The following is a 13,680-nucleotide window of genomic DNA, read 5'->3' on the forward strand; positions in this document are numbered from 1 at the left end:
CTTAAGTGTCCAGAGGTCTTTCCTTTCATAGAATCACAGAATCAATAAGGTTGGAAAAGACCTCAGAGATCATCAAGTCCAACCTATTACCTCATACCCAACACCTCCTGACAACTAAACCATGGCTCCAAGTGCCACATCCAAGCCTTTCTTGAACACCTCCAGGGATGGTGACTCCACCACCTCCCTGGGCAGCACATCCCAATGGCCAATTCCTCTTTCTAGGAAGAACTTTCTCCACACCTCCAACCTAACCCTCCCCTGGCACAGCCTCAGGCCATGCCCTCTCGTCCTGTCGCTGTTTGCCTGGGAAAGAGGTGAGCCTGCAGCCAGGGAGCTGCACAGTGCCCGAGGTGACAGCACGCTCTGCTTGCCCACAGACGGTGCCTGAGGAGCTGCAGAACGGAGGAGGCTTTGGGTACGTGGTGGCCTTCCGCCCCTTCGGCACCATCAGCTGGATGCAGACCGTGGTGGCCTCCCCGGACGCCGCCAGATACGTGTTCCGCAACGAGACCCTGCCCCCCTTCTCCCCCTACGAGGTGAAGGTTGGGGTTTACAACAACAAGGGGGAAGGCTCCTTCAGCCCTGTCACCGTCGTCTACTCCGCAGAGGAAGGTAAAGCCAAGAGCCCGGCCCCACCGCGGGGCGCACAGCGAGGGCTTGGCCTGGCTGCCGGGGTTTAGCATCCTCCTTGAGGCATCCTTTTGGGGTGGGTTGGAAACCTGCCCCCAGCCTAAACTGGCCAGAGCAGCTCAGTTGGACTCTCAGGGGAAAAAATATAACAGTTGTAAGCAAGAAAGTTCCTGAAACCTGGAAGGAACTCAAAGGCATGGAGCAGCTGCTATTAGAGAATCACAGAACTGTCAGGGCTGGAAGGGACCTCAAGGAGCAGCCAGTTCCAACCCCCCTGCCATGAGCAGGGACACCTCACACTACAGCAGGTTGCTCACAGCCACATCCAGCCTGGCTGCAAACACCTCCAGGGATGAGGCTTCCACCACCTCCCTGGGCAACCTGTGCCAGGCTCTCACCACCCTCGTGGGGAACAACTTCTTCCTAACATCCAATCTCAGTCTCCCCATTTCTAGTTTTGCTCCATCCCCCCCAGTCCTATCACTCCCTGACACCCTCAGAAGTCCCTCCCCAGCTTTCTTGTAGCCCCCTGCAGATACTGGAAGGCCACAATGAGACAGTGTCCTAATTTCAGTACATGGGAGCCTGGCTTCAGCTCGCTAATGACACCTGATTACTCCTCAGGTGGAGGAGGGGACCTGTCTGGCACAGGCTGACAGCCCTTCCTCCTGAGGTGTGCAAGGTTGCTTTGGTCACACACTCTGGGGAAACTGAATCCCTTTCAACTTCAGGAATAATTGAACAGAAAATTGGAAATTCCTCGTTTCTGATCGATTTTTATTTCTTTTTTAACTCCTCTACCCAGAGCCAACGAAAGCCCCAACCACTGTCTTGGCCAGAAGTCTTTCTGCCTCAGATGTTGAAGTTTCTTGGGCACCCCCTTGGGAGAACCAGCACAAAGGAAGGATACAGGGCTATGAGGTATGGAAACACAACTCAGTGTCCTTGAGGAAATGCAGTGGGTGGTCACCATGGTGCTGCTCCTGCCTGCCATGGGGTGGAGGGCTTCCTGCAGCTTGTTTCATCACAGAGTGGTTTGGGATGGAAGAGATCCTTGTGATTACCAAGTCCAACGATTAACCCAGCACTGCCAGCTCACCACTAAGCCATGTCCCTCAGTACCACATCCTCCAGGGATGGGAACTTCTGGGGACTCCACCACCTCCCTGGGCCAGGCCTTGACAACCCTTTTGGGGGAAGAAATTGCTCCTCCTGTCCAACCTAAACTTCCCCGGCACAATCTTTCCTGTTGCATATTCCCTGGGAGAAGAGCTTGACCCCCCCTTGCCTCCAGCCTCCTTTCAGGGAGCTGTAAAGAGCAATGAGGTCTCCCCTCAGGCTCCTTTACTCAAGGATGAACACCCCCAGTTCCCTCAGCAGCTCCTCACCAGCCTTATTCTCCAGACCCTTCAACAGCTTCTTTGCCCGTCTCTGAATCTACTCCAGCCACTCAATGTCCTTCTGGGAGTGAGGGCCCCAAAACCAAGCCCAGTGTTTGAGGTGTGCCACCCCCAGTGCTGAGTACAAGGGGATGATCCCTCTCCTGGTCCTGATGGCCACGCTATTGCTGATCCAAGCCGGGACGCTGGTGGCCACCTGGGCACACAGTGGCTCCTGCTGATCAACACCCCCAGGTCCTTTTCCCCTGGGCATCTTTCCAGCCACTCTGACCTCAAGAAGGGATTGTAAGAGGGTGTAGGACTTGTACACTGCCAGCCACACATCCCTGCCCCACTTCCCAGGTCAGGTGCTGGAGACACGACGAGAAGGAGGAAAGCGCCAAGAGGATCCGAACGGTCGGCAACCAGACGTCGGCCAGGGTCGGCAACCTGCGTGGCAATGCCCTCTACCACCTGGCAGTCAGGGCCTACAACACGGCTGGCACCGGCCCCTCCAGCGCCGCCGTCAACGTCACCACCAGGAAGCCTCGTGAGTGCCCCTGGGGCTGGGGGCTCCTCCTGGGGGGTAGCTGCCAGCACTTCCCTCTCTCGTCTCTAAGCCTCCTTGAGTCTGAATCCCAGCATGGGGAGCAAAGGGAGCTCTGCAGATCCTCCAGTCCAACCCCCTGCTCCAGCAGGGCACCCACAGCAGCTTGCCCAGCAGCACAATGCCCAGGGGGGGTTGGAAGCTCTCCACACCAGGAGACTCCACAACCTCTCTGGGCAGCCTGCTCCAGGCCTCCAGCAGCCTCACAACAAACAACTTTCTCCTCCTGCTCAGCTGCAACCTCCTGGGTTCCAGTTTGTGCCCCTTGCCCCTTGTGCTGTCCCTGGGCACCACTGAGCAGAGCCTGGCCCCAGCCTCTTGCCCCCCACAGCTGCTTTAGCTCTTGCTGAGCATTGCTCAGCTCCCCTCTGGGGCTGCTCTTCTGCAGGCCCTCAGCCCCAGGGCTCTCAGCCTTTGCTCCTCACAGAGCTGCTCCAGGCCCCAGAGCTTTTTCCTGTCTGGAGGAGCTGTCAGCCTTGTCTTTGCTGGGTTCTGTGCAGGAGATTTACCAGCCTGGGTTGTATGGGGGGGTTTTGGTAAGGCTCATCTCAGTGAGCAGTGAGCAGAGCAGGCAAAGCTGCAGTCACCACTGTGCAGGAGAATTAAATACTTATCTCATGGTTCAGGAGGGCTTTCTTCTTCTGGTCTCAGGCATGTCAAGCAACTGCCTGAACCCTTTCCTTCACTCAGAGCAGTGTGTTGTGTCACACCTCCTGTGACCTTGAGGACACAGAGCAGTGAAAGAGCTCATTAGCTTGGCACAGTGATGGTGGTGGAATCCTCACTGGTGCTGGGAGAGATCTAGCTGGGAAAGGCTTCTTAGTGACACAGTGCTGTCTGTGTTTTGGAACAGCTCCCAGTCAGCCCCCTGGGAACATCATCTGGAACTCCTCTGACTCCAAGATCATACTGAACTGGGACCAGGTGAAGGCGTTGGACAACGAGTCAGAAGTGAGGGGCTACAAAGTGAGTATTTGGTCACAGCGCTGCCCTTCCCCTCCTGCTTCACCACCCCCTTGGGCCTCCAGAGAATCCTCACCAAGCTTCAGGGGGTGCCAGATTGTTTAGGGCATGTTTCCACGAGTCCAGTGTCAAGCTGGGGTTTGCAGTGCAAGACCAGACAAGGTGTTCATGGCATTTCCATGGGTTGCCAGATCCACACTGGAGCACTCCCCCAGAGCCAGGCCACGGCTGTGCAGAGTGAGCACATTCTGCTGGCTGCTCACCCTCACCACAGTGATGCTTGGCCCTGTGGGTCTCACCCCATGGACCTTCACCTCCTCCTCTCCTCTGAAGCTTCCACCTGCAGGACTGCTCTCCTGCCTTTGGTGGAGACCTTCCAAGGGCTGCAGCTGACTAATTGCAGATCAATAAAATGCCTTTTTAATAGCTCCCATCTTCATCAGAAAGCAAAGGCAGAAGGAGAAGAAAGAGTCCCCCATAGCAAACTCCTGGCCAAGCTGTCAGCCCATGGCTTGGACGGGGGCACACTGCGATGGGTTAGGAACTGGCTGGAGGCTGAGCCCAGAGAGTGGTGGTGAATGGTGCCACATCCAGCTGGCAGCCAGTCACTAGTGGTGTGCCCCAAGGATCAGTGCTGGGCCCTGTGCTCTTTAACATCTTTATTGATGATCTGGATGAGGGCATTGAGTCCATCATCAGTAAATTTGCTGATGACACCAAGCTGGGGGCAGGAGTTGATCTGCTGGAGGATAGAGAGGCTCTGCAGAGGGACCTGGACAGGCTGGACAGATGGGCAGAGTCCAAGGGCAGGAGATTGAACACATCCAAGTGCCAGGTTCTGCACATTGGCCACAACAACCCCATGCAATGCTACAGGCTGGGGTCAGAGTGGCTGGAGAGTAGCCAGGCAGAGAGGGACCTGGGGGTGCTGGTTGATGGTAGGCTGAACATGAGCCTGCAGTGTGCCCAGGCAGCCAAGAGGGCCAATGGCATCCTGGCCTGCATCAGGAACAGTGTGGCCAGCAGGAGCAGGGAGGTCATTCTGCCCCTGTACACTGCACTGGTTAGGCCACAGCTCGAGTCCTGTGTCCAGTTCTGGGCCCCTCAGTTTAGGAAGGAGGTTGAGTTGCTGAAATGAGTCCAGAGAAGAGCAACAAAGTTGGTGAGGGGTTTGGAACACAGCCCTGTGAGGAGAGGCTGAGGGAGCTGGAGCTGCTCAGCCTGGAGCAGAGGAGACTCAGGGGTGACCTTATTGCTCTCTACAGCTACCTGAAGGGAGGTTGTAGACAGGCTGATGATGGTCTCTTCTCCCAGGCACCCAGTACCAGAACAAGAGGACACAGTCTCAGGCTGTGCCAGGGGAGGTTCAGGTTGGATGTTAGGAAGAAGTTCTATACAGAAAGAGTGATTGCCCATTGGAATGGGCTGCCTGGGGAGGTGGTGGAGTCACCATCATTGGAGGTGTTCAGAAGGAGACTTGCTGGGGTGCTTGGTGCCATGGGTTAGCTGTTTGGGTGGGTTGGATTGGTTGATGGGTTGGATGCGATGATCTTGAAGGCCTCTTCCAACCTGGTTTGGTTTATTCTAATAAAGGTTTATTCTAATAAAGAGAATCCTCCTTGGTAGCCAACTGAATAGGGTCTCATTTAACTGGAGGAATTCAGCACCTTACACAAGGGTTCCATTTGGCCCAAAGAAGTCAGTGATGGGCAACTGGCAGCCATTGCCTTGAGGACTGAGTCATGCCAACATTTCCCACCAGAGCTTGAAGTGATAAAGGACCTGGCTGTGGTCTGTCTTTTGTTCACAGTCTGGAGTGCCAGCAGCAGCAGGTTGGTGAGCCTGGGCCAGCTCTCCTGCATTTCTGCACTAACTTCTAAGTCTCTTTGGTGCACTCTGTTGAATTGTCAAAAATAAGTCATTCCTTGGGGGTTTTAGTCAAAACCTCAGCAGTCTGGCCCAGCTTTTCACAAGGTGGTTTAGATCTGAAATGCAAATTAAGAAGCCAGTGGAAAGGGAGTGAAAGAGACTCATCACCCTGAAAAAGCAAGCTCCAGCTAGGGAGCTTCTAGAAGGTCTTCTTTGAGCACAGTTTAGGGTAAGCAGATTCCTTTCCTTGACCACAGCAAATCACTGCTCACATTTACTTTTTTTCCTGGAGATCATCTACTTGATGTCACAATTTAGGATCTAAATGAGTAGAATTCCCAGGTCTTAGAAGGTAATTCAAACAAAACAGTTCTTCTGGGAGGGTGTTCCCACCACACTCCCCCCAGCTCAGCTTCCTGATGAAACACCACAAGTTCTGACTGCTCTGCACAAGCCTTGTGGTTTATTTTAGCTTCATCAAGCTAAATACTTCAGTGAAGAGCTCTGCCATGCAGAATCTTAGAGCTGGGTTGGCAAAGCCTTCTAGGATCATCAAGTCCAATCATCAACCCACCACTGCCCCAGCCATCAAACCATGGCCCCAGGTGCCACAGCCACGCATTTCTTGAACACCCCCAGGGACAGTGACTCCACCTCCTCCCCTGGGCAGCCTGTTCCAATGCCTGCCACCAATGTACCAAATGTACCAAGGGCACAGTGCTGCACATCAGCATCAGCCTCCTCTCAGAGTCACCTCCCTGCCTGGGCATTGTCACCACTGTGCTGGGGTGGAGCCCCAGCAGAGCCCCCTTAGCCACTTTATGATCAGACCCTGTCTCTGAGCATCAGAAGGAGGAGAAGAACAGCAGCATCCTTAGGGCAGTGGATGCCTAGGCCCTTTCTACCTCCTCTTCTCTCTCCCTTTCGCTGCAGGTCCTCTACAGGTGGAACAGGCAGAGCAGCACATCGGTGATAGAAACAAACAAGACCTCTGTGGAGCTCTCACTGCCATTTGACGAGGACTACATCATCGAGATCAAGCCCTTCAGCGATGGCGGCGACGGCAGCAGCAGCGAGCAGATCCGAATCCCAAAGATATCAAGTAAGGAGGGGGCTGCTGCCTGGCAGCTGCCTGAACCTGGGCCAGCAGCATGCTCAGGTGGCCAAGAAAGCCAAGAGCATCATAGCCTGGATTAGCAATGGTGTGGCCAGCAGGACCAGGCCAGAGATCATCCCCCTGTATCATTAAGTGTAGGTGTGTGAGGCCAGAGCTACAGTACTGGGTTCAGCTTTGGGACCCTCACTACCAGGAGGACATTGAGGGGCTTGGAGCGTGTCCAGAGAAAGGCAACAAAGCTGGAGAAGGGTCTGGAGAACAGGGCTGGTTGAGACATGGCTGAAGAACCTGGGGTTCAGTGTGGAGAAGAGGAGGCTAAGGGGAGACCTTCTCTCTGCAGCTCCCTGAAAGGAGGCTACAGTGAGGTGGAGGTTGGGCTCTTCTCCCTAGTAACAAGTGATAGGATGAGAGGAAATGGCCTCAAGTTGCACCAGGGGAGGTTTAGGTTGGAGATTACATGAAAAGTTTTTGACTGATAGGGTTGTCAAAGATTGGACCTGGCTGCCCAGGGAGGTGGTTGAATCCCCATCCCTGGAGGTGCTTCAAAGAGGCAGAGATGTGGTACTCAGGGACATGGTTTAGCACCAGACTTAGAGAATGATTTGACTCAAAAACCTTAGAGGTCTTTTCCAACCCGAACGATTCTGAGGATGGGAGGAAGCAGGGTCTGTGCTCACTCTGACAGCTGCCAGGCCATGAGGAACCTCACCTGCTGCTGGCACAGACCTCCTTCACCCCAGTCCCTGTGCCTACAAATGGGGATGAAGCCAAGCCCTGAAGCTGAGCAGGGGCAGGCTGCAGGTCTGGCCTTCTCAAACCCAGATGTTCCACCTCCCAGCCTGACGGGAACGGAGACAGGGACGACAGCACTCAATATGAGTGATAGAAATCATCCAACTTCATTGTTCCACACTTCATTATTTATAGTCTTATCTCATGCAGAGTTAATTCTATTCTAATTTAACACACACTGTTGGTTTCTCTCTAAAAGGTTACATCGTTATTTTCACTACTCTGTGGTTTTTCCTACTCAGTCTAATTGCTCTTTTTCCCAGATCTCACCTCCTCCTTATCTTGCTTGCCTCTTCTCAGGGGCAGCTTGACCTCAGCATACCAAGCAATCAGCACTTTCCCATAGCTCCTACTCCATTGCTGTATTATCAACAGAAAATCCTTCAAGGCCCTAATTTGCACAGATGTTCCTGGGACCCATGTCCCTTTTCCCTAAGCCAATCCCCAACACCAGCCCACATTTCTGGTGGCATCCTGGGGGTGTTTCAAAGCCCCCCATGGAGACATGATGCTGAGGGCCATGGTTTAGTGGTGACGTGGCAGTGCTGGGGTCAGGGTTGGACTCAATGATCTTTAAGGTCTCCTCCAACCCAAACTATTCCATGACTCTGTTCCTAGATTAAGCCTGAAGAAAGAACGTCCTACAAAATTTGTGTTCAAGATCTCTAGACCTTTCCAGTCTCTCACTTCCACACTCATTTATACATTGAATATATGGCTGCACTGCAGCTCCCTGGAACAAAACACAAAACATGGTGTTCAGAGGCTCTCAAATTTATAAGGCTACTGCCTGGCCATGTTCCTTTGTGTGTCTGAGGCATAAATATTTATTTAGGGAAATGAGGTTGTGTAGGAGAACAAGCAGGGAAGAGAGTATTTTATGAGCCAACCTTGCTTCTGCAAAATCTCCATGTCCCAACTTCCATTAATAACAGCCCAGTTTATAAGCTGCATTAAATCAGGAGCCTCTGCAATGCAGGAACACAGAGTTAAATGTGCAGCAGTGTGAAAACCCTGGAGTCATCTCCAGCCTGGGTGGAGAATGTGGATCTGTGAACAGCCACCAGCATCCTGGATCAGCAATAGTGGGGCCAGCAGGAGTAGGGGGCAGGGAGGCTGGACTAGAGAAGAGAAGGGTAGTGGAACACTGCAACAGGTTGCCCAGGGAAGTGGTTGAGGCTTCATCCCTGGAAATCTTCAAGGTGAGGCTCAACAGGGCTCTGAGCAACCTGATCTAGCTGAGGATGCCCCTGCTGACTGCAGAGTGTCCATTCCAACTCAGACAATTCTATGATGTTATGATTCTATGATGCTATAACTAGATGATCTTTCAAAGCCCCTTCCAACCCAAACCATCCTAGGATTCTAAGATGCTATAACTAGATGACCTATGGAGGCCCCTTCCAACGCAGGCCAATCTATGATGCTATGTCTGGATGACCTTTCCAGGTCCCTTCCAACCCAACCCATTCCATGACGCTATGTCTGGATGATCTTTCCAGGTCCCTTCCAACCCAGACCATTCCATGATGCTATGTCTGGATGACCTTTCCAGGTCCCTTCCAACCCAACCCATTCCATGACGCTATGTCTGGATGATCTTTCCAGGTCCCTTCCAACCCAACCCATTCCATGATGCTATGTCTGGATGATCTTTCCAGGTCCCTTCCAACCCAAACCATTCCATGATGCTGTCTGGATGACCTTTCCAGGTCCCTTCCAACCCAACCCATTCCATGATGCTGTCTGGATGACCTTTACAGGTCCCTTCCAACCCAACCCATTCCATGATGCTATGTCTGGATGATCTTTCCATGTCCTTTCCAACCCAGACCATTCCATGATGCTGTCTGGATGACCTTTCCAGGTCCCTTCCAATCCCTAACATTCCATGATTCTGTGACTGTCCCTCTGTACCAGGCACTGGAGAAGCCACACCTTGACTAGTGGGCTGAGTGGTGGGGCCCTCACACCAAGAGGAGGTGGAGGATGGGGGTGTGTTAATGAAAGGTGCTGCCTCCACCACTGACTGCTCTCCTCTTCTCCCTGCAGATGCTTACGCGCGAGGCTCCGGCTCCTCGACCTCCAGCGCCTGCACCCTGTCAGCCATCAGCACCATCATGCTCTCGCTCACAGCTCGCTCCAGCCTATGACAAACAAGGAGAGAGAGAAAGCAGAGGGGGAGGACCTCTTGTTTATAAAATATAAAGCAACATTTAGCTAGTTGTTTTCTTGAAGACACCCAGTACTAAGTAATCTTGTGGTCTGAGTACATCTTACTACTGGTAAAAGAGCAAAACCCACACACAAAACCCACACACACACCCGGAGAACAAAACAGAAAGGCAAATTAAAGGTAATGTTTCTTGCTTCTTTAGGAATGGCATTATACAGTACTTCCTCAAAGCAAATATTAGCTTTGTCTGAAGTTTCCTTGGAAACTCTGCAATGCACTGAAGACATCTGGAATATGATGTTACCAAAGCAGTTTACATATGTCCTTATATGCATATTTTTTATTCTCTAGTTAGTGTTTTATAGAGGTTTTTTAACAACAGGAGGATGTAGATATTCATTTGGGTTGGTTTTTTTTTTTCTCTGCTATTAAATAATAATAATAATTGCAAAGAGAAAAAAAAAAAAGGCAAAAAAAACCCCCAACAAACAAAAGGCTGAAGGGTGACAGGAGCTGGAGAAGAGGGCCTGGGAATTTGTTTCCGTTCTGATGGAGAGGTCAAAGTGGAGCTCAATGAACTGGCTGCAGCTGTTGCTGGACAGTTTCACCTGGCTACATGTGGCAGGAGCATTCCAGACGTGGTTCCTAATGCAGCATCAGTACAAATGTTCCAAGGCAGAGCTAAGCTCCTCCAGCAGGGAGTTCCTGGTGGGTTGTGACTCTGCTTTCCAAGAGCTTTCACCTTACCAGCCGCTCAGCAGCAGCAGTTGGAGCAAACTCTTCAGTTTCTGTCTGCAAGAATCAAGTCACAAAATGGGTTTGGGACTGAGGCAGTGTGTGCAGAGCTCTGTGAATCACAGAGTGCATGGAGCTGGAAGGGACCCTCCAAGGTCCTCTTGTCCAACACCCCTGCACTCAGCAGGGGCATCTCCAACTACAGCAGGCTGCTCAGTGCCCCCTCAAGTCTGACCTTGGCAGTTATGATGATCCTTGTGTTCAGTCAAGTGCTTACAACACACAGGTGGTTCTGTCTTATTCAGAGCCTAAGCAAGACAGCCTTGAAACACTTAGAGCACTGCAATCCTGGAGAGACTCTTCACTTGTGGTTGGTGGTGGACTACAGGACATGTAGCTAACCTTCTGGCAAGAGTCCAGTTTGGCTGTCTTGAAATAGGTTCATCTTTACCTTCAGTAATATTACACTGGGTTGGAATGAAGATGATGCAAGATGGGAGCTCTTCCCCTAGTGACAAAAAGCGATGGGTATCTGATGGAGCCACTGACACAGATCTCATCCTTGGGTGCAAACATGTCTAAGCCCACCTCACTTTGGGGGAATTTAATTCCAAGAACCTTAGACCACAGTGACTCTGAGATGTAAAGCTGCCCTGGGCTCCTTGTTCCAACTCCCCCTTGCTTTCCACATGCATTGGACCATAACTCATCAACCTTTGTATCTCCGCCGTACGGATCACAGCTCACAGGACGTCAGGGGTTGGAAGGGACCCAAAAAGATCATGGAGTTCAACCCCCCTGCCAGAGCAGGACCATACCACCCAGCTCAGGCCACAGAGGAACACAGCCAGACAGGCTTTGAAAGTCTCCAGAGAAGGAGACTCCACAACCTCTTTGGGCAGCCTGTTCCAGTGCTCTGTGACCCTCACAGAAAGGTTCTCCCTTGTGTTGAGGGGGAACCTCCTGTGCCACACCTTACATCCATTGCTCCTTGTCCTGTCCCAGGGAGCAATGAGCAGAGCAGACACGGGAAATGCTTGGGAGCTCTGGCTGTGGATCCAGGAGCTTTGGGGGGGAAAATCTTTAGGCTAAACTCTTCCCAAAGACATCCTGAAGGCAAAAGAGAATCTCAGTGGAATGAAAACCCAAGCCACACCACGCTCCAGTCTTCTTCTCCAGAGGACTGTTTGTTACTGCGGGGTCATTTTGTAAGCTCAGGCGGGAGCGCGCTGGCGAAAGGAACGGAATTTTCTAGACACTTTGCAACTTGAAAGGAGCTGCAGTAGGTTATTGTCCTTTTGGGTCTTTTCTTCTTCTTTTCATCTTTTTTCTTTATTTTCATGTTTTTTTCCTTCTTTCCATCTTTATTTTCCTTCTCATCTTTATTTTCCCTCTTTACATCTTTTTCCCTTCTTTTCATCATCTTTTTCCCTTCTTCTCATCTTTTTTCATCATTTTTTCTTATTTTCTTCATATTGTTCTTTTCCTTTTTTTTTTCTTTCTTTTTTTATGTTTTCATCTTCGTTTCTTTATCTCTTTTCTTCTTTTCTTCTTTCCTTTCATCCCTCTTCCCTCCTTTTCATCCCTCTTCCCTCCTTTTCATCCCTCTTCCCTCCTTTTCATCCCTCTTCCCTCCTTTTCATCCCTTTTCCCTCCTTTTCATCCCTCTTCCCTCCTTTTCATCCCTCTTCCCTCCTTTTCATCCCTCTTCCCTCCTTTTCATCCCTTTTCCCTCCTTTTCATCCCTCTTCCCTTCTTTTCATCCCTTTTCGCTCCTTTTCATCCCTTTTCCCTCCTTTTCATCCCTCTTCCCTCCTTTTCATCCCTCTTCCCTTCTTTTCATCCCTCTTCCCTCCTTTTCATCCCTCTTCCCTCCTTTTCATCCCTCTTCCCTTCTTTTCATCCCTCTTCCCTCCTTTTCACCCCTTTTCCCTCCTTTTCATCATCCTTTTTTCCTCCTTTTCATCATCCTTTTTCCCTCCTTTTCATCATCCTTTTTCCCTTCTTTTAAACTTTTTTCCTTCTATTCATCTTTTTTCCTTCTTTTCATCTTTTTTCTCTTCATCTTTTCCTCTCTTTTCATCTTTTCCTCTCTTTTCATCTTTTCCTCTCTTTTCATCTTTTCCTCTCTTTTCCTCTTTTCCTCTCTTTTCCTCTTTTCCTCTCTTTTCCTCTTTTCCTCTCTTCTTTTCATCTTTTCCTCTCTTCATCTTTTTTCTCTTCATCTTTCCTCCTTTTTTTCCCCTTCCTGATAGCTTGTATTTGCCTGCAACTTGTCCTTATTTATTATTTTCTTCCCATTCCCTTTTTTCCTTCTTCTTGTTGTTGTTGTTTTCTTTCTGTTTTTGCTTCCAAAAGGCTGAGAGTTAACTTTCTGACCTAAACCTATTTATTCAGTAACTCATAACTAGGATTCCACTTTGTGTACAAGTCAGGGGTGTTGCCCAGAGAAATATTGTCAGTATTTCAAGCTGTGTTCCTTTCTTAGTTTGATATGGTTACTTCTATGTAAAAAAAAAATAAAAAATAAAAATAATAATAATAATAAACATTTTAAAAAGAGGAAAAAAAAATCACAAAACCAAGAAAAATTGCCTAAAAACAACAACAACAAGAAAAAAACTCAACCAACCAACCAAAATACTAAAAGCTTCTGTAGTTTTCAACCTGGTGTAAATGATATTTAACGGTGGCCTAGCAGATGTAATCTTTTTTTAAAGGTATTGGTAATAAATATTCTGTCATTTGTAAAGATACCTGTCCTCCCAGCAGCATTTGTCCTCCACCTTTTGTTCCACACACACACACAGCACCACCCCCCGCCCCAGCTTTTGCCCTGGGAGCAGGCCGGGCCTGCTGGGTTTGTCACCGAGGTGAAAGGAAAGTTGGTTTGAGTCAGAGCTTCCTGGAGGCAGGAACAACAGTTAGCTTGTTTAGACAGAGATTCCTAGAGTGGTTTGGGTTGGAAGGGACCTCCGAAGCTCCTCCAGTCCAAACACCCCCCTGCAGTCAGCAGGGACATCCTGCACTAGATCCGGTTGCTCAGAGCCTTGTCCAGCCTGACCTTGAGTATCTCCAGGGATGGAGCCTCAACCACCTCCCTAGGCAACCTGTTGTGGTGTTCCAGCAGCCTCCTGGTGCAGAACTTGTTCCTCACATCCAATCTCAACCTGCTCTGCTCTCAATTCAAACCATTGCCCCTGGTCCTGTCCCTGCAGGCCTTTGCACACAGTCCCTCTGCAGCCTTCTTGTAGCCTCTTTCAGGTCCTGGCAGGCTGCTATTAGGGTCCCCTTTGAGTCCTCTCTTCTCCAGGCTGGACACTCCCAGCTCCCTCAGCCTGGCCTTGTAGCAGAGGTGTTCCAGCCCCCTGATCATATTCAGGTCCTCCTCTGGAGCTGCTATCTGACT

General features: G+C 50.5%; 1 protein-coding gene across 6 annotated transcripts in view; it reads left to right on the forward strand.

Moving 5' to 3' along the window:
- Positions 1–13,023, forward strand: part of LOC137449153 (contactin-4) — a 425,057-nt gene extending 412,034 nt beyond the window's left edge. For all 6 annotated transcript variants that reach the window (XM_068154396.1, XM_068154400.1, XM_068154397.1 and 3 more), the window contains 6 exons: positions 381–615; positions 1,439–1,554; positions 2,376–2,562; positions 3,473–3,585; positions 6,385–6,553; positions 9,413–13,023. In XM_068154396.1, coding sequence (XP_068010497.1) covers positions 381–615; positions 1,439–1,554; positions 2,376–2,562; positions 3,473–3,585; positions 6,385–6,553; positions 9,413–9,513 — 921 coding nt within the window. In that variant the 3' untranslated portion in view covers positions 9,514–13,023. The remainder of the gene's footprint in view (positions 1–380; positions 616–1,438; positions 1,555–2,375; positions 2,563–3,472; positions 3,586–6,384; positions 6,554–9,412) is intronic.
- The last annotated feature ends 657 nt before the right edge of the window (positions 13,024–13,680 follow it).

This window comes from Melanerpes formicivorus, unplaced genomic scaffold (assembly GCF_026170545.1).
Source record: "Melanerpes formicivorus ecotype bairdi unplaced genomic scaffold, bMelFor1.0.p_v2 SCAF_28, whole genome shotgun sequence".
NCBI lineage: Eukaryota > Metazoa > Chordata > Aves > Piciformes > Picidae > Melanerpes > Melanerpes formicivorus.